This window comes from Tiliqua scincoides, chromosome 11 (genome assembly GCF_035046505.1).
Source record: "Tiliqua scincoides isolate rTilSci1 chromosome 11, rTilSci1.hap2, whole genome shotgun sequence".
NCBI lineage: Eukaryota > Metazoa > Chordata > Lepidosauria > Squamata > Scincidae > Tiliqua > Tiliqua scincoides.
Window position 1 is genome coordinate 2,143,182 of NC_089831.1, and position 22,853 is coordinate 2,166,034.

Consider the following 22,853-nt stretch of genomic DNA (forward strand, 5'->3'; position numbering starts at 1 on the left):
TCCTTTGGCTCCTGGGGGTGATGTTCGTGAACGGTGTATGCCCAGGACAATGTATGCTCCTGGTCTGACCAGGAGATGGAGTTCTGAATTCTGACTTCATGGTGTGGCTTTTAGCGACTTGGAACAAATCTTTGCTTTGTCTCTGAGCCGGTGTGTTGTGCTCAGCACATGTATAATACACCCCAGCTGGCATGTAAGAGCCTTGAAGAATTAAAGTGTAGGTCTTAGCAAGGAGAATCTGATTTGCAGTCAGTGCCTGACCTTGTTTGCTTATCAATAAGCTGCACTGAGTTCAATAAGATTCATCTTCAAATAATGATGGCAATTGGGCTCTTGACTTCAGTGCAACTTGTTCACAAGCAAATACACATCAGGTTGCAGCCATTCTGTGGATGCTGGGCCTTCTACTGGGAATATTTGCACTCAAGTGTATGAAATTGGTGAATGCTGCAGCCTTCAAGAGTGTAGCTCACAAGTACCTTTCCTTTACCTTTGACCCACTATCCCCTCCCAAATCCCACAAGCCTCTGACCCCTTTCCCTTCTCATATTCTTTCCATTCTCATACTCTCACCATTACAAGAGGGCACCTCCTCTAGCGCAAGTCCTGCTGCCTTCCCAGCTCCCAGACCTGCAGAAGCCTAGCAGAGTTGATGTAGAACACACTTCTAATTTTTTTTTTGGCTATTCTCATTTGCAGTTTTTCACCTTTCCCTGCTTATGTATTCAGCCAGAATGAACAGCTTAGCCTTGTTGGCACTTCCTGAGGTTTATGAATTTTTTTTCCATGTACATGGATGGTTGTCTAAGTGACAGTATCAGGAGCTCTGAGGATAGAGCGTGGGGTGCGAAAGGCTGCATTTCCTTTGCACAGGGACACTGCAAAGTTGCCTATGTCCGATTTACGCTGTCTCCCGTCTCCCCCTAGCTGGAGGGAGAGACCCTCTGCTTGCCATTTTCAAGCATGCAGCCTTGTCTTGTCTGATTCCAGTCTCTTCAGAGCAACAGCAGCAGGAGCAGCAGCAGCCCGACACAGGGGAGAAGGAAGATGTGCGAATGCAACTGAAGAGGCACCAGACCCCAAGCCCAACTCACTGCAACAAACCCTCCAAGCGAGCCAAGATCAAGGTGACCATCGTCTCCCATGGGGAAACCGCCGGCACGGGGAATGGAGCGCCCACGGATGTCCCACCGGACAGTGAGTCCCAAGAATGAGAAGCAGCTGTCGGGGCCTGTGGGTGCAGGAGATGAGAAGGGGGAGGAGCGCACGGGGTAGATTGCTGTCCTGGGTAGATTAACCCAGTTGTGCCTTGACAGAGTGAGCACTAAAGCTTGTGCAAGACTTGTGTGGTGTCTTGGTCTGATAGCTGCTAGTTGTGGAAGCACATCTCAGACATCCTGTCCTATCTGGAATGCAAGATGCTGGCTGTCGTCTTGGTTCCAGGGAGGAAAATTCCATGTATAATTTATTTTCCCCTTTCAGTCAGGAGACACCCCAGGTGTCACTTTAAATATTGTAGAAGGCAACGTAAAAAGCATCCCAACAAGAGTACAGATGCTGTATCTCCCAATTTTATAAAGATGTAATGACTCCAGTATCAATATACAATGGAGTGATGGGAGGCAGAGGGAACTGACCTGATATCTTCTGGGAAGGAGTTCCACATGCAAAGGGCCACCACGGAGAAGACCCTCGCCCTTGCTGCAGTCGACTGACCTTAACTGGCAGTGGTGTATGGAGGAAGCCCCCCTAGAAGACCACAGAGCTGTTTCCTACGGGATGGGGGAAGTATTCTTTTAGGTACTTTGGTTCTAAGCCAGGGGTCTCCAAACCCTGGCCTGGAGGCCAGATGCGGCCCGCAGCAAGCCTCTATCCAGCCCGCAGCCAGGCTCTTGTCCCCTGAAAGCCTCTGGCCCACTCAACTGAACTGAACTCAACAGTGTCTGGAGGGTGTTCTGAGGGCCAGAAAGGTTGAATGAATGAGCATTCATTTATTCACTCATCTAAGTTCCATCTCTAATTTATTTTTTTAAATTTTATATTTAAATTTTTTTCCCAGTCCTCAACACCATGCCAGATATTTGATGCAACCCTCTTGCCAAAAAGTTTGGAGACCCCTGTTCTAAGCTATTTAGAGCTTTAAAGGGAATGACCAGTGCCTTAAATTGCAGCCAGAAATGGACACGCAGCCAGTGTGATGGCTGCAGTAGCGTAATGACATGGTTTTGTCACTGGGTGCCAGTCAGGACTTGTGTGGCAGCATTCTGCACCAATTGTAGTTCTCATGCAGTCTTCAAGAGCAGCTCCAAGTAGAGTGTGTTACAGTAGTCTACCTTTGATATAACCAGCACATGAATAATCCCAGCTACGCTTGAGACAGGAAAAGGGTACAATTGGCACACCTGCTTAAGTTGGGCAAAAGCACCCCTACAACAGCCACCACCCGGACTACCAGGAGCAATGTGGGATTCAGGAGTACTCCCAAAATGGAACTTAGAGGGAGGTGCAGACCAGGTTCCATCCAGACCAGGCTGGCTATCCATCACCTAGATTGCATGTTCCCTGATTAATGCACCTCTATCTTATCTGGATTTAACTACAGCATTTTTTTTTAATCATCCTATCCAGTCCTCATCCCAGACAATGATTCAGGACTTTCACAGTCTTCCCAGCCTCAGATGGGACTGAGATGTAGACCTGGGTGTCCTCTGCGTACTGGTAGCACCCAACCCCCCAGATAGTCTTTCCCAAGTGGTTCATGTAGATGTGGAAGAGCCTGGGGGACAGAATTGGACTCTGCAGTGCACCAATTGCTGGAGGTCCCAGCATTGAGCTGGAGCCCATCTTTACCACCTTTTGGAGCCTACTCTTCCAGAACAACAGGAACCACCACAGCACAGTTCCCCTGAGTCCCACTCTAGCCATGCAGACCAGGAGAATACCATGGTCATTGATTCCACAGGACCTCTCAGCAGATTTTGGAACCAGCAGGGACTTCCCCTGTCTTGTTTGCAGCATCGATAATTCACTAGATTAACCCAAGAGTGTCTCCGTCGGAAACTCCAGCCAGGAGCTAGGTTAGATAGGAAATCCAAGATTACCACTACATGCTCTTGGCCCTTACCCCAAAATGTTGAGGTTGGAGGCTGGTTGGCAATTGGCTTCTGCAAGAGAGGACAGACCACCACCATTTTAAGGCATGATAGAACCACTCTCTTGTCAAAGATGCGCTACAGATGGGACATTGGTATCCACTGATTTGACTCTCCACTAATACTGGGATGCACCTTTAAATGCACCAAAATCTAATTTCCTAGCTTCACGCTGTTACATAATTATAATTTCATTCTCCTAGAGTCCATTATTCGTCCCATCTGAATGCGATATAATATCTATAGCAATGTATTTGGGGGTGATAATGGAGGAGCAAGAAACTTGGAAGTGGGTCTTTAAAGCTATTTTTCCACTGATTTGGTATCCACTGTTTTTTTTTTAATCCACTGGGGGTTCTGGAACAGAATAATGAGGTATGACCTGTACTTGCACACCCTGTTCATTCAGCCAGTCCATCTCCCCTAACCGGGCAGCTTTGATTAGCTGAGGGCCCAATCCTGTCCAACTTTCCAGCACCTGTGCAGCCACAATGCAGCCCTGAGGTAAGAGAACAAATCTTCCCATACTTTGATGAGACCTTTGACTGCCTTCCCAACACAGGATACAGTGCACACCCCATTGGCACAGCTGCACCAGTACTGGAAAATTGGATAGGATTGGGTCCTAGGAGTGGGCAAGGATCAGGTACATACTTAGTTCACCGTGCACTCTTACGAATCCTGTTCACATTCATAGGCACATTCTGTTCACATTCCGTGATGAAAAGAATGTGTAATAGCTGGATAAGCAGGTGCAGCAGATCCTTCATCTCATTGAAGAGAATTCTGAGAATGTAGCAATGGGCGCGAGCAATTTTATCCACAAAGTGTCTGGCAGGTTGCTTTCAACTGGCCCCTATTGTGTTGGCCAAACCTCTCTGCAGGCCACAATGCAATGAAGCAACACACTACTTGGAACAGTTTGCTGGACAAGCCTCTGTGGCCCAGAAAAGCCCTTGGCTGACACTGGCAGAAGCTGCTTCCAGAGCTGTGCTTCACCCTTGTCCTGTTGCAGGTTTTTTCTTTCAGCTATTAAATTGGTGTTCCTTTGCTTGCATGGTGGTTCTGGTTGACAGGAGGCAGAAAACTGCTTCATGAGACCAACCTAGAACATGCAGAGAGGTTCAGTGGAAGCACTAGCCTGGTCAGTTTTCAAGATAAGCATCTTTGACTTGCTTGGCCTTTGGGTCCTGGCAGTTTTTGGCCTTCCAGAAATGAACAGGTTAGACTACTGGTTCCCAAACAATGCACCGCAGTGCCTGAGGGCGCTGTGGCAAACTCACAGGGTCACCACGGGATGTCCCTGGTGGTCTTTTCTTCCCAACTCTCCTGGGCACTGCCATCTTGTATTGTGCAGTTCATGATGGCGACAGTCGGGAGAGCTGGGAAGAAGAGGCTGCCTTGAAAGAAGGGCTCCGTGACCGTGGTAGGTTTGGGAACTGCTGGGTTAGACAGCTGCCGCAAAATGCTTCTTTAGGGGCCTTGTTCTCCCCAAGGTTCTGATGTTGGCTTCATGGGAAGACTTCCTTTGTGTTTACAAAGGGACACAATCTTAATGTTGGGACGTTGTTATGGCCTGAAATGCAACAGTGGTTTTAGGTGTGAAATACTGGATTTCTACCTGCTGGGCCTCTGGTGAACCTAGTGATGTGATCAGCAGTTTGGTCTCTTCCTTTCAAAGGCTACTTCACACACTGCTTTTAGAGCATGCACATTCAGTGTGTTATCAGACTACACTTGCAGATGCATGTCTTATATCGGTCCGCTGGCCAGGGAGTTTAGATTGGTTGTCTGAGTATACTCTCCAGTGCATGTGTTGGTGAACCACCATATGATATGTGGAGTGGTCCCCTCATATGAGGTGGGGACCAAGAACTTGGATGATTGTGGTGGATTTTGTTGTCACCACTGCATCAATCATCAGTGCGTAGCACAGAAGCATCACTGCAAGAATTGTGTGATGATTCATGTTAATACCAAGAGCTAAATATGTGCAACAGAGAGCTTAATACACAAGTAAGGATGAACCAGCTTCTTTTAGTGCCATTACTGAGGCTTTTAGAATGGTTGTTGTTACCGCCCTTTTCAGCAGATGAGGCCTGAGTGTATCCCATTGAGAACACTGGGAAATAGAGACTTCCAAAGCTGCAAAATATTAACTCTTTTTGTAAATCTTGCTGTAGTTAATGTAAACGATAGTTGCATTCTGCTGTACAAATTAACTAACCTGTGCTTAAGTACTGAAGCATAAATTATCAGCTTTGAAAGTCTCTCCTTTTTAATTATCCAAACTTTATTTCTTTTCACAGAAAATAATGAAATGCAGAAGTAAACTTGCACCAAGCAAGAATTCCCTCTTACCATACGTGGGACAGGAGGAGTATTCAAGACAGATTTTCATTTTGTATCCAAAATTGCAATAAACAACACAGTTTTTAACACTCTTCCGTTCCTGTGTATTTTATAAATGTTTTCGGAAGATAAAAATTAAATTGAGCACATTGAGACCATGCCTGCTATGATTGAGTTGGCTGGTGGGGAGAAAAAAAATAAGGGTTATGAAGTGGGAAAGAGAGATTAGAAATAGGATACGTGAGAAAAGCTGTCAGGAGTGGCACTTCACTGCCTCCAAAGCCGCAGGCCTGGATTTCCAGTGCTTTGAAGACAATGACGGACTGTCCTGGACTCTTACGAGTTGTGAAGCTAACGGAGTCTGGAATCTGTGTCGTTTTGGTCGCTCTGCTATACATGCTGAGTGAGTCATGTGAGGATGGGGTATTTCTTCCACCTTTCACAGCAATGGCCATTTATGGTATCCTGGAGGCGAATACTGAATCTCTGTAGGCCTTCAGGCATAAAGCTAGAGGGGGCTGCTTAAGTGTGGCACTGAGGAGAAGCTGACGCCCGTATTTCTTTTCTTTTCCAGTGTCTGCAGGGAAGCCGTTGGCTGTGACCTTGGGACAGTCTGCGTTGGGTATCAAGGAGGTAACAGGATTGCTCGCCACCTCAAAGTGAGTAACTGCCAACCTTTGAAACAGCCAGTCAGGTGCAGGGCTCAGGTCCATGCAGGCTGGTTGCCTCCATGACCTGGGCTCCCACGTGAACACGAGAAGTTGCTTTGTGCGGATTCGGACTATTGGTCCATCTGGCACTGACTGGCAGCACCTTCTCCATGGTGGTGCCACATAGGTGGAATTCCCTGCTTCTTCCTGAGCTGAAGCACATCCGTTCTCTGCAGGTGCTCTGGTCCTCCTTGTTTGCGCCACCGTTTCTGATTTGTGTTGCTATTCTGTTCTGAATGTTGTGTGTTCCGTAAGTGTTCAGTCACCTTGACATCTGTTTTGGGAGGGACGAGATATAAATATTTTAAGCAGAATAAATGTGTGAGCAAACAATTACAGGTCAGACCTCAGAGATAAAATGTTCATGTCGCCTTGGTTCTTCTCAGTTGCTTTACCAGTGGGAAATCAGTTCACAGTTCCTGTGGTGGAAAATCAAGTGATATAAATGTGTGTGTGAACTGACTTACAGCTTGCACAGCATGGATGAATGTGTTCAATTAGATTGTTTTGTGTCACAAACGAAGTGGACACCTGAGAGGGTAGATAGAGAGGAAACATCTTCCAGTGCTGTTTGCAAAGGACCAACCACGACTTATGAGCACAATCCTTTGATGATCATTCCCCATTTACCTGCATTGAGGTATTGTGTCTGACTGTGTCTCACCTTGATCAGTGTCTCACCTTGATCACCTTGATCAGTGACTTAGTTGTTGTTGTTGTTGTTAAACTGACTGTCTCTTGCATTTCTTCCAGGCCAAGCTCTGTAGCAGGCAGCCCCTCGATCAGCCCCACTCCCTCTGCTGCAGCCCCCAGCAGTACGACCCCCAGTGCTTTCCATGCTCTGCAGAACAGACTCGTGGCCAGTGGAGGCACGCATTGCGTACAAGCCCAGCCCAGCAACGCGCTCCAAGGTAACAACTGGTTGCCTCTCCAGCTTTGAGATGGGTGTAGAAAATGCCAGTGGTCCTTCAGGGCTGCCTTTGGCCTCTGAGAATTCCTGTAGCACTTGGACTACCTTAGCAGCAAGGTGGATTGACAAGAGGCCAAACCAGTTGCCTCTCTCAGGGCACAATCCTAACCCACTGTCTAGCACTGACATAAGGGCAATGCAGCTCCAAGGTAAGGGAACAAACATTCCCTTACTTTGAGGAGGCCTCTGTGAGTGCCACCCAACTGCAGGACGCAGCACACATCCCATTGGCACCGCTATGTCAGTGCTGGAAAGGATTTGGGCCTCAGTTTCACAGGGTGGCTTTTGACCTGCAGTTGCACGACTTGCTGAACACAGAAGGGACCTAGTCTTTTGCTCTCTGCTCTGAATTGTCTGCCTGAATCCTGGCATTTGTTTCGAGGAAGGGCAGCTAAGTTTCTCCCTTTGGCTTTTTCTCTTCAGGGACAGCTTCAGCCAGCAGCCTCCTCCAGGGCCTGAGTTTCAGTCTTCAGGACATTGGGACCAAACCAGCAGCTCTTCCGGCAAGTGTTGCCACAGCAGCGCAGTCTGTGCAGGTAGGTAGTTCTGGTGGCATAGGGGATGTGAGGGACCCAGGCCCATAGCGGAATAGAACATGGTTGGGCTTCAGGAATCACAGTCGTCTAATCCATGGATTTGGAGGACCTGCAATAAGCCATTGTGTGCGCTCTCCCTCTCTCTCTCTCACACACACACACATCCCTTTACGTTCATGTGGCAGTTGAACAGGATGTTTGCTGTGACATCTGAACTGGCAAACTAGTTTGAGGCAGACTGCTGTTAGTTTGGACATTTTATGGAAAACTGTTGTTTTGATTAAAACAGACCATTAAGAAGCTGCATGTGTGAGAGGTGAAGGGGACACGCAAGTGTGCATAGCTCATTCCCATGCCTCCCAGCCATAAACTGGGCAGATGGGGGCAGGGGAAGGAACAGGCATGATTTTCCTTGAAGTGGCTTGCCTCCTGCCCTCCAAAATTGGGAGAAACGATAATCACAGTGTAGACAAGAAGCAACTCCCTGCAGTGGGACAAGTTGATTTTGGCCGTAGAACAAACTGCTGTTTGCAGTTAGAGAGTCTTAACTATTCAGCACTCATCCGACCTCACTGACAACATCCAGTTTTGGGCACCACAGTTTGAGGACATGGATAGACTGGAGAGGGTTCAGCGAAGATGGGGAGGGGTCTGAAAACCAAGTCCTGTGAGGACTGGGTTTAAAAGGACTTGGTGTGTTTAGTTTGAAGAAGAGGAGGCTAAGGGGGGAGATGATCACCCAGTGTCTGAATTGCTGACATACAGTAGGGGAGGATTAGAAATAATGGGTTTGAAACTACGGGGAAGCAGACATGAAGAAGGATGTCCTGTTGGTAGTCCAGCACTCAAACAGTTTGCCTCATGCAGTCATTGGCTGTCTCTCATTGGATGCTTTTGAGCAGAGGCTGGATGGCCGTCTTCCTGTGCTGAAGGGGGTTGGAGTAGATGACCTATTGAACACCTTCCAACTTCTATGTTCTGTGAGGATAGGGAGCTTTAGCTGGACTAGGAGGAGCATGAAAAAGGAAGCCTGTGTCTGCACACAAGAGATAGGGATTAATGAGAGCTTGTCATATAGCCAGGGAGTGGCTCTGTATGTACTTTCCAGTGCAGCATGGTTAAATTTCAGGCTATAAGGGCAAAACCAAGGCTGGGGTGACAGAATTAGACGTCCTTTATGTTCAGCCAATGGGCATCAAGTAGGATGGTGGGAGATGGGATTGTCGGTTCTCATGCCAAGTGGTGCATCTCCTTGTCTTGCGGTTGCGACATGTTCCTCTTTCTCTTGTGCCCAGCAGACCTCGGCCCTGAAGACCTCAGCACCTCTCCAGAACCTGAGCACCATCACAACAACCACAGGAACCATTGTGCGCACCATCCCCGTCGCCACGTCCCTGTCGTCTCTTGGGGCCTCAGCAGGTGGCAAACCCACCACAATCCACCAGCTGCTCACGAATGGGGGACTTGCTAAACTGGCAAGCAGTCTTCCCGGCTTGGCTCACATCTCTGGTCAAGGGGCAGGTAAGAGTTGAACTGGTGGAGGCGCAGGGAGCAATTCTTTCCTCTTCCATCTAGTCTCTTTTTCTTGAATGGGGGTGCTGCACTAGTGGTTTTCTCAGCAGTATTGCAAAGAGGCAAAGAAGGAAGGCCCATAGCCAGGGAGACAGACCAGGGACAGACTGCACTTGCTCCCGGTGTGGAAGGGATTGTCACTCCCGGATTGGCCTTTTCAGCCACACTAGACGCTGTGCCAGAACCACCTTTCAGAGCGCGATACCATAGTCTTTCGAGACTGAAGGTTGCCAATACTGTATTGCTTCAAGCCTGTTCAAACAAGGGCCTAAAAACTAGACCAGCATTTCTCAAACTATGGACTAGAACCTGATTTCTGGTGGGTTCAAATGTTTGAACGTCTTTTCTGGGGTGTTTTTTTTTTCTAAGTCTGTCAATGTAGAGAGTAGTGGGGGGCAGGTGAAGGCTTCTAGGTCACATAACTAAGCCTCTCAAGCCTTGAGGCTCTTCATTAGGGCTGCCTTAACAAGAAATGAATCACTTGTAAAAAATAAAGAATATTCATTCTACATCATCTTTTCTTAAAGTCTTGGCAGGTCCTGATAGTGTCATTTTTTAAAAATGGGTCCCAGTGCTAAAAGGGTTGAGAACTGCTGAACAAGAATGTAGGCTGCTTGCAAAGTAATCTCCCCTGCAGTGCAGAGTTTGTGTTGTGTGACACTTGGGACAGATATAAATACAGTGTTCCAGGATGGTAAAAACTTGGAGCCTGCCCTTCCCCACTGCGCCTGGGCTGAAGCCTGTGTGAAGTTGCCATCCAAATCTTGCCTGAAGGAGCAAAATTTGAGCTTTGTAGCTCCTGACTTCCAAAAGGGGTCTTTGTGTGCCAGTGAAGTTTCCCTTCTCTCTTCCAGCCTTCAAGGCTCCAACCACCATCACGGTGACCCTGCGAGGCCAAGCCAGCCGACTCACCACCCTTAGCCAGGCAACCATGGGAGCCGTCCAGCCCCAGATGGAAGAGTCGCAGCAGCCACAGCAACTGCTGCTGACCTCGTCCCAGGTAATTTTGGCTGCTGAAGCTGCAGCTTTCAAGTGAGGTGTGAGAGGAAGAATCCAGGAACTGTCCTCAAGGCTGGAAATGAATCCACTCGCTCTAGGGCTTTCTGCCAAGGCTTTGACTTCCTGGTGGACACGGCAACAGCTTCCAGGGGTGGTTTACTGTGTGTTTGGAATCCATCCAGGTATCTTGCTATTTCCAGCATTGCCTGCTTTGGGAAGAGCCCACCAGAGCTCCCCCCCTCCATCACACTGTGAGGGACAGGCCATTCCCTGTTTTTCTGCCTGCAGCTCACTTCCACCTCTCTCTCTCCATCCATCCACTCGCCACCCTCTCTTCTGGATTGTTGTGAGAGGATCCTCTCCAGGGCCTACCCTTTCTGCCTTGGTGATGGGGGGCCTTTTTCAGTTCTAGCAAGATGTACATAACCGAAATCCGAAAGCAGGAATTCCAGAGTGTGTCTGTGTCTTTGGCCCTTGTCCAGTATCCATCTGATGCTTTGCGGTTGATCAAAAATGACCTTTCAGTGCCCTCCATTTGTGTGTGTTTTTAATGTTTCTGTTTTTCCAGGTTCCGGACAGCACAGTTGGGAACTTGGGCAGCTTGACCTCCACCTCCACACCTCCCACCAGACTGCTGACTCAGGTGGAACTTGGCAAAGCCCAGGCTGGCATGGACATGCCTCCCGCTGACCCAGTGACTCAACCAACCTCAGCAGCAGCGCCGCCACCACCTGTGGGTAAGAAATAGTTCTGTCACCTGGCTAGGAGCAGGGGATGGAATCCTATGGCTGAACAAACCTGCCTTTTGACTGGGTCCAACAAGGCCACTGATGAGCTTGAAATTTGGCTCATTGACCCATAGGCTTCATTGCTTTTGTAGTCAAGCTCTTTAGCATCTCAATTTATATAAAACCAGCTAAAATCACTAGAATATGCAGGGGGAAGACAAGACACACTGTATGTTTGTAGGCATGCATGTGCACACCCACCCAAGGTGCTTTCCTGCCCATGTCTCCCTTGTGCGTGCACCTTCAGGAACCCGGCTTCAGGGCCTGGTCAACTTGAACATCAGCACTGGCGGTCAGGCTGGGTCTACAAAGCTAGCTTTCAGAGTGTAACGGGGTGGCTGGTTTCTCTGGAAAGACTGGGTATGCAAGCTGGCAAGAGAAGCCTTGCTGGTGCAAATGGCTTCATGATAGATGTAGAAGCACTTTAGACACCTCCCGTGACGACCCCGTTTGTTCTCCTTGCTCTGCAGTGACCACCACGAGCCCCATGAAGACCCTGTATGTGATGTCAGACGCCAAACTGTCTGCGCTCACAAAATCAGTCATGGCAGAGGCTGCTTCTGTGTCACTGAAGCCCGCTGGAGTCCAGGCAGGTGCAGTTGCTTCCTCCTCAGCAGCCTCCACTGCCTCTATGGGAGCTGTGACCTTTGCCCCCTCCACACCCACCAGCCCACCCTGCAGCCTGGTGCATTCCAAAGTTGGACCTGTTCTACAGGCGACCTCCAAGACTGTGATACTGACTTCCACACTGACTGCTGTGAAGGGGGACCGGGCCCTGGGACAGAGGGGAGAGAAGGCCAGCCTGACCAAAGGCCACCCGGTTGGGGCAGTGGAGACTCTGGGCAGGGTGCCTTCTGTCGTGGATGACAGCAGTGCCATCATCCACACCAGGGAGCCTGTGGCTAACCGGCACTTGCTTCCACAGGGCATGCTGCCTGCTGCGGGTGGCACCACCCTCATTACTCTGGGCAGTAATCTGGGGAGCCCCTCCCTCATTGCTACTGCTGGGTCTGCCCTCAGCCAGAAGCCGTAGCAAGCAGTGGGCTGGCTGTTAAACTGATTTTGCCTTTGCTTTGGCATGTATTAAATGTCCTTGGAGAGCAGAGGTGTTGCTCCCTCATTCCTGTCTGCTTGGTGAGAGGACACTTAGTCTGTTTATTCCTTTGTCACTTTTAATAAACTCTTTGTGTATGTAGCTTTTTAATCATTGCCTGGGTGTAAAGGAGAGATAACAGTCCTCAAACCTGAATGGGCCGGGCACTTAGTTTTTTGCAGGATCTTTCTCGGAAACTTTGCAAGGAGACAATGAGTTGTGCGCAGCAGAAGGGAGGCATCGCTTTGTCACCTGGGAGGAACATGCAATTCACTGACATAAGTAGCTACACCTATCCTGTTGGTGTGGCATTTTTTCTGAAGATTGGCCTGACAGCTGAAGAAAGATGATTGAGGGGTTTATGGCTCAGGATGGCAGCACCAGAACACTGGCCTACTGTCTTGATTAAAAAACAGGTGCTGAACACTGAAATTTCCTGTCACCCTTAGGAAGAGACCTCCTCCTAGTCTATTCCACAGCAGGTAGGATGTGGAATACCCACCATCAACTAGGAGGTTTCTCCTCCTAGATCAGTGGTTCTCAAATATTTTACCAGCAGGACCTACTTTCTAAAATGATACCCTGTTGGGGCCTGCCCCCCAGCTTCACAACACTAAAAAAAAAAAGTTTCACTTTACAAGCTGCTTAAGCCTCTTATCCTTTTTACTGTGGGGGGGGTGCCTTTTGGAGCATTTGTTGTTTGGTCATTGGATTGGGACCATTTTGGGAGACTTGCATTCATGGCTAAGGCACGTTTGCCTATCTGTGAGCATGTGTGGCTCAGTTTCACAACTCATCAACAATCTGGTAGTTACCCATAGTTTGGGTAACACTGTCCTAGAGCTAGTGGTTAATCTGATCAAGCCTCTGTCCAAGGGACCAGACCTTGAGAAGGAGGCTAGCACTGTGGTACATTTATTCCTCTCTCAGAATACATAAAAATACTGTGCACAGTTCCCATCAGCAGTAGAAACACCAAGTGTGCTCAAACTTCTGTGGCAGACAATCATGGGAAGTTAAGACAAACCAGTGGCTTTTGCCTATCTGTGCTGCTGGCTTCTCTCTCACTGGAGGTAGTTGCACATAGAAAAGCAGTGCTTAAGCCCTTTCCAAAGCCAGCTGGAGGGGGCACTCCGCTCTTTGATTTCTGAAATTTACCACGATTCGTGTTTGTACTTTTCAAAGCAGGGTCTGTTGTCTCTGAAGCAGCAACAGGTTTGGCAAATTTCAATCATATATACCATAATTTATTATCCACAGTCAAATGCAATATATTTCTTGGTGAGATACATGGCATTATGAACCAGTAATTTCTCTAGACAGCTGCCCAAGATTGAAACATGACTTCCAATGAATAAATATGTTTTACTGGAATGTAGTTTAGATCCCCAGTAGCTATACATCCAAAAATTTATCTGAGAGTGGGGTGGAAGGGCAGGTAGAGTTCAGGTTCAATTAATTTTGACACTTTCATCATGAGTGGAACTTAAACTGTTCTTAAAGACATTCTGATCTCTCAAGGTACAATCATCTCAAGCTGGAATATCTGATGAACAAATCTTAGCTTTGGCTCTCAAAGACAGGCCAGTGCCTATAAGATGACCTTACATAAGTAGTAGTAACTTTATAGTAGTAGTAGTAGTAGTATAACTAGACTGACTCTATTTGCCTGAATGGAGAAAGCTCAGAACACACCCCTGGATGGAGCAGGCACTCCTGCTGTACGCAAAGAAGTGGAGAGAAGCTTTGGCAGTTTCACAATTCCAAGAAGTCAGCCAGATACAAATACAATTTTGTATTTGTGTCTAAATACAAGCTCATCTCTAATATCTGAAGTCTTTTTCCAAGAAGAAATTTCAGCTTCTTCAGAAGGTGATTCAGTAAAACTTCCAACAGATCATCAGACACAAGACAGTCCATCCAACCTCCAAAGCCATTCTTTTTAGTCAGGGTTTGCTGTTGCTGCACAAAGACTTTACAGGGAGACTGTTAAGGTAAGGGAGGGTTCATTCACAGGCATGGACACTTCCTGACCCAACCTGCTATTTGTCTTCTATAGTTGCAAGTGAACTCTGCACAGGTCGACTTCTCCCAACACGATCTCGGGGAATAAGCCGTAATTCTGAACCATGCTTCAGGAAGACATTTCCTAGGGGGCACAAGAAGAAAGCTAGTCAAGCACTCGAGAGTGCACATTCAGGACTGTTTTACTGAAGTCTTGCATTAAAATATGAACAAGCCACTGTGTGTGACAGGCAAGTGGAGAATCTGTCTTGGCTTTTGAAGCCATGGCAGGAAATGCATATGGACACTCACTTTACATTAAAGCATCCCTACACATGGCTTGGCAGCCTCCCCCATTCCTCCAAACAGCCTGAGAAAGAGAAGAGCTTCTCCCTTCACATCAGTGAGAACAGCTTCCTTCCTTGCAAACAGACACGGGAAAGAACCTAATAACCAGTTGGTGGGGAGCTGGCTGGAGGCCTGGGCAAGATTTGTGAAAGAAATTTGCAACAGGGACATGCAGGGGGGAAGTCCACTGAAAAGCACCGTCACCGTATGAGGTGTGCAAGCACTCACAACCTACACACAAAGTGCATGGGTTGTGTGCACTTGCACACCTCATGCGACGGCAGCGCTTTTTAAAGGACTCCAGTAGGGAGGCTCTGCTTCACCTGCCTCCCCAACCACTGTACATCCCTGATTTGCAAGGCAGACCCACAGCACACAGCCTTTTGAGAACAATTAAAAACCTACAAGGAAAATACTCAGCTTTTATTTTAAAAAAATTAGCCTCAAATGGCTACTTACCAGCTGTCTGTGCAGGGTTTATTCCTATTCCATCTAGAGGGACGAGAAGAGCAGGAAAAAAAGTTTAGTTCACACCCAAAAATATTAGCCATCCCTCCCTTAAAGAGAGAGCCGCAAGGCTGTCATTTTAAGAGTCAAAAAGACTACTGAACACTGAGAAACGAACATTCCAGGTTAAGACCACTGGGAATTTCTCTTCCATTAATCCCATGAAAGCAATATAAGGGGAATGTTTTCCAACTCCCATATGTCAATAAGGTGTAGACAAGATTCACTACCAAGCCAGTACACCACCAGTACAGTTCTATGCATGTAAACTCAGAAGCAAGTTCCACTCTGCTCAGTGGAACTTTGTCCCAGGCACAGGATCACGCGACCACCAAGACTGGCCTGTCTGAGAATGGCAGTCATTGCACAAGACACTCACCATTTGTTATAATGGCACTTGTCGCCGCAGGAACTTTGAACTACATGAAACAAAAGTATGACACATTAAACAAACAGAACAATACCCCAACAGCCCTTTTAGACTTTGTGCAAAAAATGCTCTTCTGCAAGGATGAACTACATAATTCTATTACCCCATTTTGGGAATGATTTAACTGAAAAGCAACCATGAAACTTTTACATACAAAAAGAAATGCAATTTCACCATTTTGCCATTGCCAGACACTCACTTCTTCAGCAGCAAACTTCAAGACAGCTGTGAAAGGTGTACTTTCAGGCACACTTAACCTGTGACAGACAGAAAGTCATCAGTAAGTTACCCAGCTTAGATGAGAGTAAAGTTTACAAGCAAAACATGTGCCTGAGCAGTTGGGAAAGTGAGGGTGGCTTTTCACCACCTTCTCCCAAAAGTCACCCTGGGTGTCAGGCACAAAAGATCGATCGATCGATCGATCTATCGATCTATCGATCTATCTATAGGGTTTATACTCCACCTTTCCTCTGCCTGAGCAGATGCCCAAGGCAGCTTACAATACTAGACTTCAACAAAAACAAATATGCATAAACACCACAATATAAACAATAAATAAAAACAAAAAGGGGGCATACAGCGGCACTGGGGCAGACAGACATCACACACAAGGCTAAACAGAAATGTTTTGAAACTACTGGCACTCCCTCCTCCCCAATCTGAACTGTTCCATGAAAGGTGACGGTTGAGCCTATCCCAGCAATTGGGAAACCAACTTCCCCAACTATCTTGTGCAGCCAGGCAGGCAACACTCCCCAGCATGACAGGAAAGAGGAACATTGTTACATATTGTTGTGCCTGGCAATGTTTCATTTTTCTTTACAAAAAAAGATTTCCATTCTGCCTTGCTACAAGATCATATCCACAGACATTTACAGGACAATTGTATTCATACTTGCCCTATCTCATGGGCTCCAGGTAGTCTGCAACAAGTTCATCAGTCTCTAGCTCTGTTCCAAAAGGCTCGCAAACCAAGTGCTAGGACTGAGGGGCTTGAGGGCCCAATCCTAAACAGTGCACACTGGCTTACTGCTGGCACACACTGTTGCAAACGTGTCATAAGGCATGTCTGCAGTTCTCAGTGCTGATCCAGTGCTGGTGCTAGCTCAGTGCCGGTGGACTGCCACTGCTCCATGGTCACACAGATTGCTGGGCAACAGAAAGATAGGTAGGGGCGTGGGGGGAGGTGGGGAGGAGGCATTCTGGGGTGGGGGGAGGTGGGCAGAGGGCAGGGAGAGGGCAGGAAGAGGTATGCTGGGGTGGAAACAGGGCGGGGGAAGGGAGCTTTGCTCCACTGGATCCTGAAATCCTCTTGATTCTACGCTGACCCTTGGGTCACTGTAGATTCTATGCTGACCCTTGGGTGACCTTATCTGGGCAGAGGGCAGGAAGAGGCATGCTGGGGGCTGGGGATAAGAATAGGCCCTCAGTTTGGCTGTACTTGTCATAAGAGGCGACTAAACAGCCACCGGGTAGATGGGACTCGTTAGCCTGGGAAGGCAGCTCATCTGAGAGAAGGAAAACTCTGGTCCCAAACCTCCCCTGCCTTGTGGCTACATCCAGTTATGGGAAAGGCTTCAGGAGTCAACCTCGAGGCAAAATCCGGAGCCGGAGTCCCTGAGGCAGTTCATGGCTGAACACAGTCACGTTCTGGCAACTCCTGCGACGCCGCTGGAACCAACCGTATTGGCCTCTGCCTTTCCATTGGACCATTTCAGCGACGTGGAGAGGGGGGATTTGCTGCATGGGTAACAGTCTATCCTCCATATCTACTTTACCCAGGCTTTGCGCACTGGAGAGAACACTGTTCCAGAACCACCATTCAGAGCGCGATACCATAGTCATCCGAGACTGAAGGATGCCAACAACAGCAGCATGCATTTATAGCACAACAAAGAGGCTCTTAATGAGGCAGTCAGGTCTTCCATAGCCTGCAGCTTACCCAACAGAGAGGCTCTTAATGCAAAGAAGAGGCAGCCTGTGCAGCCAGCAAATGTCTGGCAGGGAGTGTCTGCTGACACAACAAAGGAACTAGACTGGGCTGAATGTTCACTTAATGAACTCACTGCATAACAACGTGGATCGGAGACCGTATCCCAATCCAATGAAGTGGCGCACACCCAATTAAGTGGCGCGATCCCAATGCCAATTAAGTGGTGCACACCTGTACATGCAAAAACAAACATAAAGGCATGTTCTCTCTCTCTCTCTCTCTCTCTATATATATATATATATATAGTTTTATCACAAAATTTTACCAAAAACTTAAAAATGTTTTTTAAAATATGAGTGCTGAGCAGTGGCATAGCCGGAGGGGGTGGAGCACCAGGCTGGCAGGGAGCCATTGGGGGGGGGGAACAGAGCTGTACGGCTTTCTCCCTCCCCCCATGACTCCGTTTTGCCCCCCCCGGGAATGGCTCCGAAGGGAGGGGCCACTTGCCCGCCCCGCTGAGCCTCCCGCCATCTGAGCGCGCCGCCCCCCCGGCTACGCCACCGGCGCTGACTGCAGTATCACAGAACAGACTGTCTGTCGGGCGCCCCCAGCGGCGGTGCGGGGAAGTGCAGCTGACGTGGCGCCTCGCGCCCATGCGCAGAAGCCGGCCGGCCGCAGGGCGCTCCCTCGGGTGGCGGGACTCACACTTTGTAGGGCAGCCGCGGGTCCGACGTGAGCGTGACCTTGAAGGTGACCTTGGCCCTGCGGGGAGACAGAGAGTGGCGTTAGAGGGGGGGCGTGTGGACAGCGGGGGGGCGGCGGGGCGGCACTCACATCCTCTCCTCCGGCAGCTCCTCGCACGCTCCCGCTTCCGGTGGCGCGTCGACGTCACTTCCGAACGCCAGAGGGGCGCGGCAGAAAAGAGAGCGGCCGGACTTTCGGCTCCTCTGCGACCGCGCACGTGGTCCTCTAGCTCTCCTGGCTCTACCACCACAGAGCTAGGAAGGCTAGAGGCACGTTGCATGAACTCAGTGGCCTACTCGCGGGAAAGGACCTGGCTCAAGGGGCGCCGTCCAGTCCTTCCCTCCCTGGAGAGCTGGCCTGGCTGGAGCAAGGAAGGAGCCTGGAGCACGTCCCCCTGTCTCCGAGCAGACCCCAGGCCTGTGCAGCAGGGACTGGCAGCCCAGCCACGCAGGTCTACTCAAGAGTCAGTCCCACTAGAGTCAAGGGGGCTTCCCCCCAGGAAAGTGTGGACAGGAGTGGGCTGTGAGTCTGCCACCCCCCACACACACTTCCCTGGGAGCAGTGGCATAGCTGGAGGGGGGCGGAGCAGCCCCTCCCTTTGGAGCCCGTACGGCTCCGTTTTGCTCCCCCCGCCGGGAATGAATCCGAACGGAGGGGCTGCGCCGCCCCCCTCCAGCTACGCCACTACCTGGGAGCAAGCCCCATTGACTCTACTGGAACTTCAGGTAGACATAAGAACATAAGAACAGCCCCACTGGCTCAGGCCATAGGCCCATCTACTCCAGCTTCCTGTATCACAGCGGCCCACCAAATGCCCCAGGGAGCATGCCAGATAACAAGAGACCTGCAAGGCTTCCTGGGAATTGTAGTTAAGAACATAAGAACAGCCCCACTGGCTCAGGCCATAGGCCCATCTAGTCCAGCTTCCTGTATCTCACAGCGGCCCACCAAATGCCCCAGGGAGCATGCCAGATAACAAGAGACCTGCAAGGCTTCCTGGGAATTGTAGTTAAGAACATAAGAACAGCCCCACTGGCTCAGGCCATAGGCCCATCTAGTCCAGCTTCCTGTATCTCACAGCGGCCCACCAAATGCCCCAGGGAGCACCCCAGATAACAAGAGACCTGCAAGGCTTCCTGGGAATTGTAGTTAAGAACATAAGAACAGCCCCACTGGATCAGGCCATAGGCCCATCTAGTCCAGCTTCCTGTATCTCACAGCGGCCCACCAAATGCCCCAGGGAGCACACCAGATAACAAGAGACCTGCAAGGCTTCCTGGGAATTGTAGTTAAGAACATAAGAACAGCCCCACTGGATCAGGCCATAGGCCCATCTAGTCCAGCTTCCTGTATCTCACAGCGGCCCACCAAATGCCCCAGGGAGCACACCAGATAACAAGAGACCTCATCCTGGTGCCCTCCCTTGCATCTGGCATAGCCCATTTCTAAAATCAGGAGGTTGCGCATACACATCATGGCTTGTAACCCATAATGGATTTTTCCTCCAGAAACTCGTCCAATCCCCTTTTAAAGGCGTCTAGGCTAGACGCCAGCACCACATCCTGTGGCAAGGAGTTCCACAGACCGACCATGCGCTGAGTAAAGAAATATTTTCTTTTGTCTGTCCTAACCCGCCCAACACTCAATTTTAGTGGATGTCCCCTGGTTCTGGTGTTATGTGAGAGTGTAAAGAGCATCTCCCTATCCACTCTGTCCATCCCCTGCATAATTTTGAATGTCTCAATCATGTTCCCCCTCAAGCGTCTCTTTTCTAGGCTGAAGAGGCCCAAACGCCGTAGCCTTTCCTCATAAGGAAGGTGCCCCAGCCCCGTAATCATCTTAGTCGCTCTCTTTTGCACCTTTTCCATTTCCACTATGTCTTTTTTGAGATGCGGCGACCAGAACTGGACACAATACTCCAGGTGTGGCCTTACCATAGATTTGTACAACGGCATTATAATACTAGCCGTTTTGTTCTCAATACCCTTCCTAATGATCCCAAGCATAGAATTGGCCTTCTTCACTGCCGCCGCACAGTGGGTCGACACTTTCATCGACCTGTCCACCACCACCCCAAGATCTCTCTCCTGATCTGTCACAGACAGCTTAGAACCCATCAGCCTATATCTAAAGTTTTGATTTTTTGCCCCAATGTGCATGACTTTACACTTACTGACATTGAAGCGCATCTGCCATTTTGCTGCCCATTCTGCCAGTCTGGAGAGATCCTTCTGGAGCTCCTCACAGACATGAAATGTCTTCCCCACTTCCAGCAGACATGCAGCGGCTGCAATCCTGTGCACCGTGTTTCTCAGCCAGTGGCACTTGAGGTGGTGCCCGATGGTCCACGTGGGACCCAGACTCCCCACCTGGCAGCACCTCCAAGCATACAAGACGTACACACTGGAGCTTTGCCCTGGAGCAGAGCATCCTGCTGCTGCAGCTCCTTGTGTTGCAATGCAGTGGTAGAAGCATCCGTCAAGGCTCGCTCCAGCATGCACTCTTTGCATGCTCAGAAACGCTCTCCCCTCCGCCCTGAGCCTCTTCCCAGTGTTCACTGCGCTGTGTCTGCTTCCCGATCCAGAAGTGACTGGCGATGACACTACTGGCAGTCCTTCCAATAGGTGAACCACGTGAAGTGCTGCAATGGGGACAATTCTGGAAAAACACTGCTACACACACTTGCCTGGATTGTCAGGGCCTAGGACTGTCCAGTTTTCCTGTGGGTGGGGCGTTCACTCCCCTGTGGTGGGGGGCAGGCACAGGGGCCTCCTCCAGGAGTGGGAACATTTGTTCACTTGCCCTGGGGCTGCATTGCAGCTTCACCAGTGCTGGAAAATTGAATAGGATTGGGCCCTTACTCCCGAGTACTGTTTCTCAAACTGTGGGTCACAAACCAATTTCAGGTGGATCCTCATGCATTTCAATATTTTATTTTTCATATATTAGACTTGATACTACCCTGGTCTGTTACTGCATTTGGGGAAATGTTACAGCCTGTACTTTGAACAAGCTACTATGCATATTCTTTTAACAGTGACAGTCAATGGGACTTACTCCTGGGTAAGTGTGGGTAGGATTGCAGCCTAGGATTGTTAAAAATTGTCCTGCTTGATGATGTCACTTCTGGTCATGACATCACTTCCAGCGGGTCCTGACATTCTAAAACGTGGTTCCCAGCGCTAAATGTGTGAGAAGGCCCCACAAGGCTCCTCCTTGATTTTGATTTTTCAGCCTTCCCTCTAGTTCCTGCTGTCTCCTAAGTCCACTGCCAGAGGTACGTTCGATGGTAACCCATGACAGGGCCCTCCTCTGGGGCGAGCTCCTTTCCAGGGGCTCCTTCCCTCCCCCCCATGTCACAAAGCCACTGCTGCTCCCAGGGCTGCTCCAGTCTGTCCTGTCCAGCCTGTGCGGCTTCCAGTCTTTGTGTTGGTGTCTACGCTGTTTGGTGCATTTTTGTAACCAAAAAACCTTTGTTACAAACTGTTGCTTGTCTTCTTGTGGGTGTTTTTTTATGTGTTGTGAGCTTGCTTGAGTGTCCCTTGCGGAACGGGAAAGGCAGGGTGCAAACTCACAGCCCAATCCTATCCACACTTTCCAGGGAGTAAGCCCCATTAACACTAATGGGACTTACTTCTCAGTAATGCATAGGATTGGGCTTCGAGGCTGCAAAATCCCATGCACATTTTCCTGAGAGTCTTGTTGGCATCCTTCAGTCTCGGAAGACTATGGTGTCACACTCTGAATGGTGGTTCTGGAACAGAGTGTCCTCTCCAGTGCGCGAAGCCTGGGTAAATAGGTATGGAAGATAGGCTGTTACCCAGGCAGCAAATCCCCCCTCTCCACGTCGCTGAAATTGTCCAATGGAAAGGCAGAGGCCAATACGGTTGGTTCCAGCGGCGTCGCAGGAGTTGCCAGAACGTGACTGTGTTCAGCCACGAACTGCCTCAGGGACTCTGGCTCCGGATTTTGCCTCGAGGTTGACTCCTGAAGCCTTTTCCATAACTGGATGTAGCCACAAGGCAGTGGAGGTTTGGGATCAGAGTTTTCCTTCTCTCAGATGAGCTGCCTTCCCAGGCTGACGAGTCCCATCTACCCGGTCTTCCTGAGAGTCTTCCTGAGAGTAAGTTCCATTTAACTCAGTGGGATTTACTTCTGAGTAGACATGCCTAGGATTGTGTGTGAGCCACATTTGCAGCCCAGCCAACCCCATCCGGAGTTGGGCTGCAGTCCTATCCACACTTTACCTTGGAGTAAGCCCCACTGACTATAATGAGCTTACTTATGAGTAGACATGCATAGCCATGGGCTTTCAGGCTAGAATCCTATCCATGCTGACCTGGGAGTAAATCCCATAGACTATAACGGGGCTTACTTCTGAGTAGACATGCATAGGCATGGGCTCTCAGGCTGCCATCCTGTCCACACTTACCTGGGAGCAAGCCCCATTGACTATAGTGGTATTTACTTCTGAGTAGACCTGCGTGGGCTTGGGCTCTGAGGCTGCCCCCTCTCCACACTTTACCTAGGAGTAAGCCGCACTGGCTATGAAGGGGCTTACTTCTGAGTAGAGCTGCCCAGGATTGGGTCCCAGGCACACTGCCCAGCCGCACTCTTGTGCCGGGGGTCGCACCCCTGGCCCTGCCTGCACAGGGGGAGAGGCAGCCTCGATCCGGAAGCGGAAGCGGGGCCGGGACCGGAAGCGGAAGGCGGCT

The 22,853-nt window shown here is 49.5% G+C and overlaps 2 protein-coding genes across 8 annotated transcripts in view; one reads left to right on the forward strand and one right to left on the reverse strand.

Annotated features, from left to right (window-relative positions):
* Positions 1–12,283, forward strand: part of KANSL3 (KAT8 regulatory NSL complex subunit 3) — a 38,074-nt gene extending 25,791 nt beyond the window's left edge. For 5 of the 6 annotated variants that reach the window (XM_066639811.1, XM_066639816.1, XM_066639812.1 and 2 more), the window contains 8 exons: positions 991–1,197; positions 6,079–6,163; positions 6,968–7,125; positions 7,608–7,720; positions 9,016–9,241; positions 10,147–10,292; positions 10,860–11,028; positions 11,550–12,283. In XM_066639811.1, coding sequence (XP_066495908.1) covers positions 991–1,197; positions 6,079–6,163; positions 6,968–7,125; positions 7,608–7,720; positions 9,016–9,241; positions 10,147–10,292; positions 10,860–11,028; positions 11,550–12,112 — 1,667 coding nt within the window. In that variant the 3' untranslated portion in view covers positions 12,113–12,283. The remainder of the gene's footprint in view (positions 1–990; positions 1,198–6,078; positions 6,164–6,967; positions 7,126–7,607; positions 7,721–9,015; positions 9,242–10,146; positions 10,293–10,859; positions 11,029–11,549) is intronic. The other variant, XM_066639815.1, reaches the window with a different exon arrangement.
* UFM1 (ubiquitin fold modifier 1) lies at positions 5,425–18,350 on the reverse strand. 2 transcript variants are annotated; one of them, XM_066639819.1, is made up of 7 exons: positions 18,229–18,350; positions 18,100–18,156; positions 15,661–15,718; positions 15,411–15,450; positions 14,984–15,016; positions 14,212–14,321; positions 5,425–6,488 (listed from the first exon to the last, which is right to left on the reverse strand). In XM_066639819.1, coding segments are annotated over exons 1-6 (297 nt in total). In that variant the 5' UTR covers positions 18,231–18,350; the 3' UTR covers positions 5,425–6,488; positions 14,212–14,214. The 2 variants fall into 2 exon arrangements, with proteins under 2 accessions (XP_066495916.1, XP_066495915.1); XM_066639818.1 differs by lacking the exon at positions 5,425–6,488 and having other exon boundaries at positions 13,398–14,321.
* Between the last annotated feature and the right edge of the window lie 4,503 nt (positions 18,351–22,853).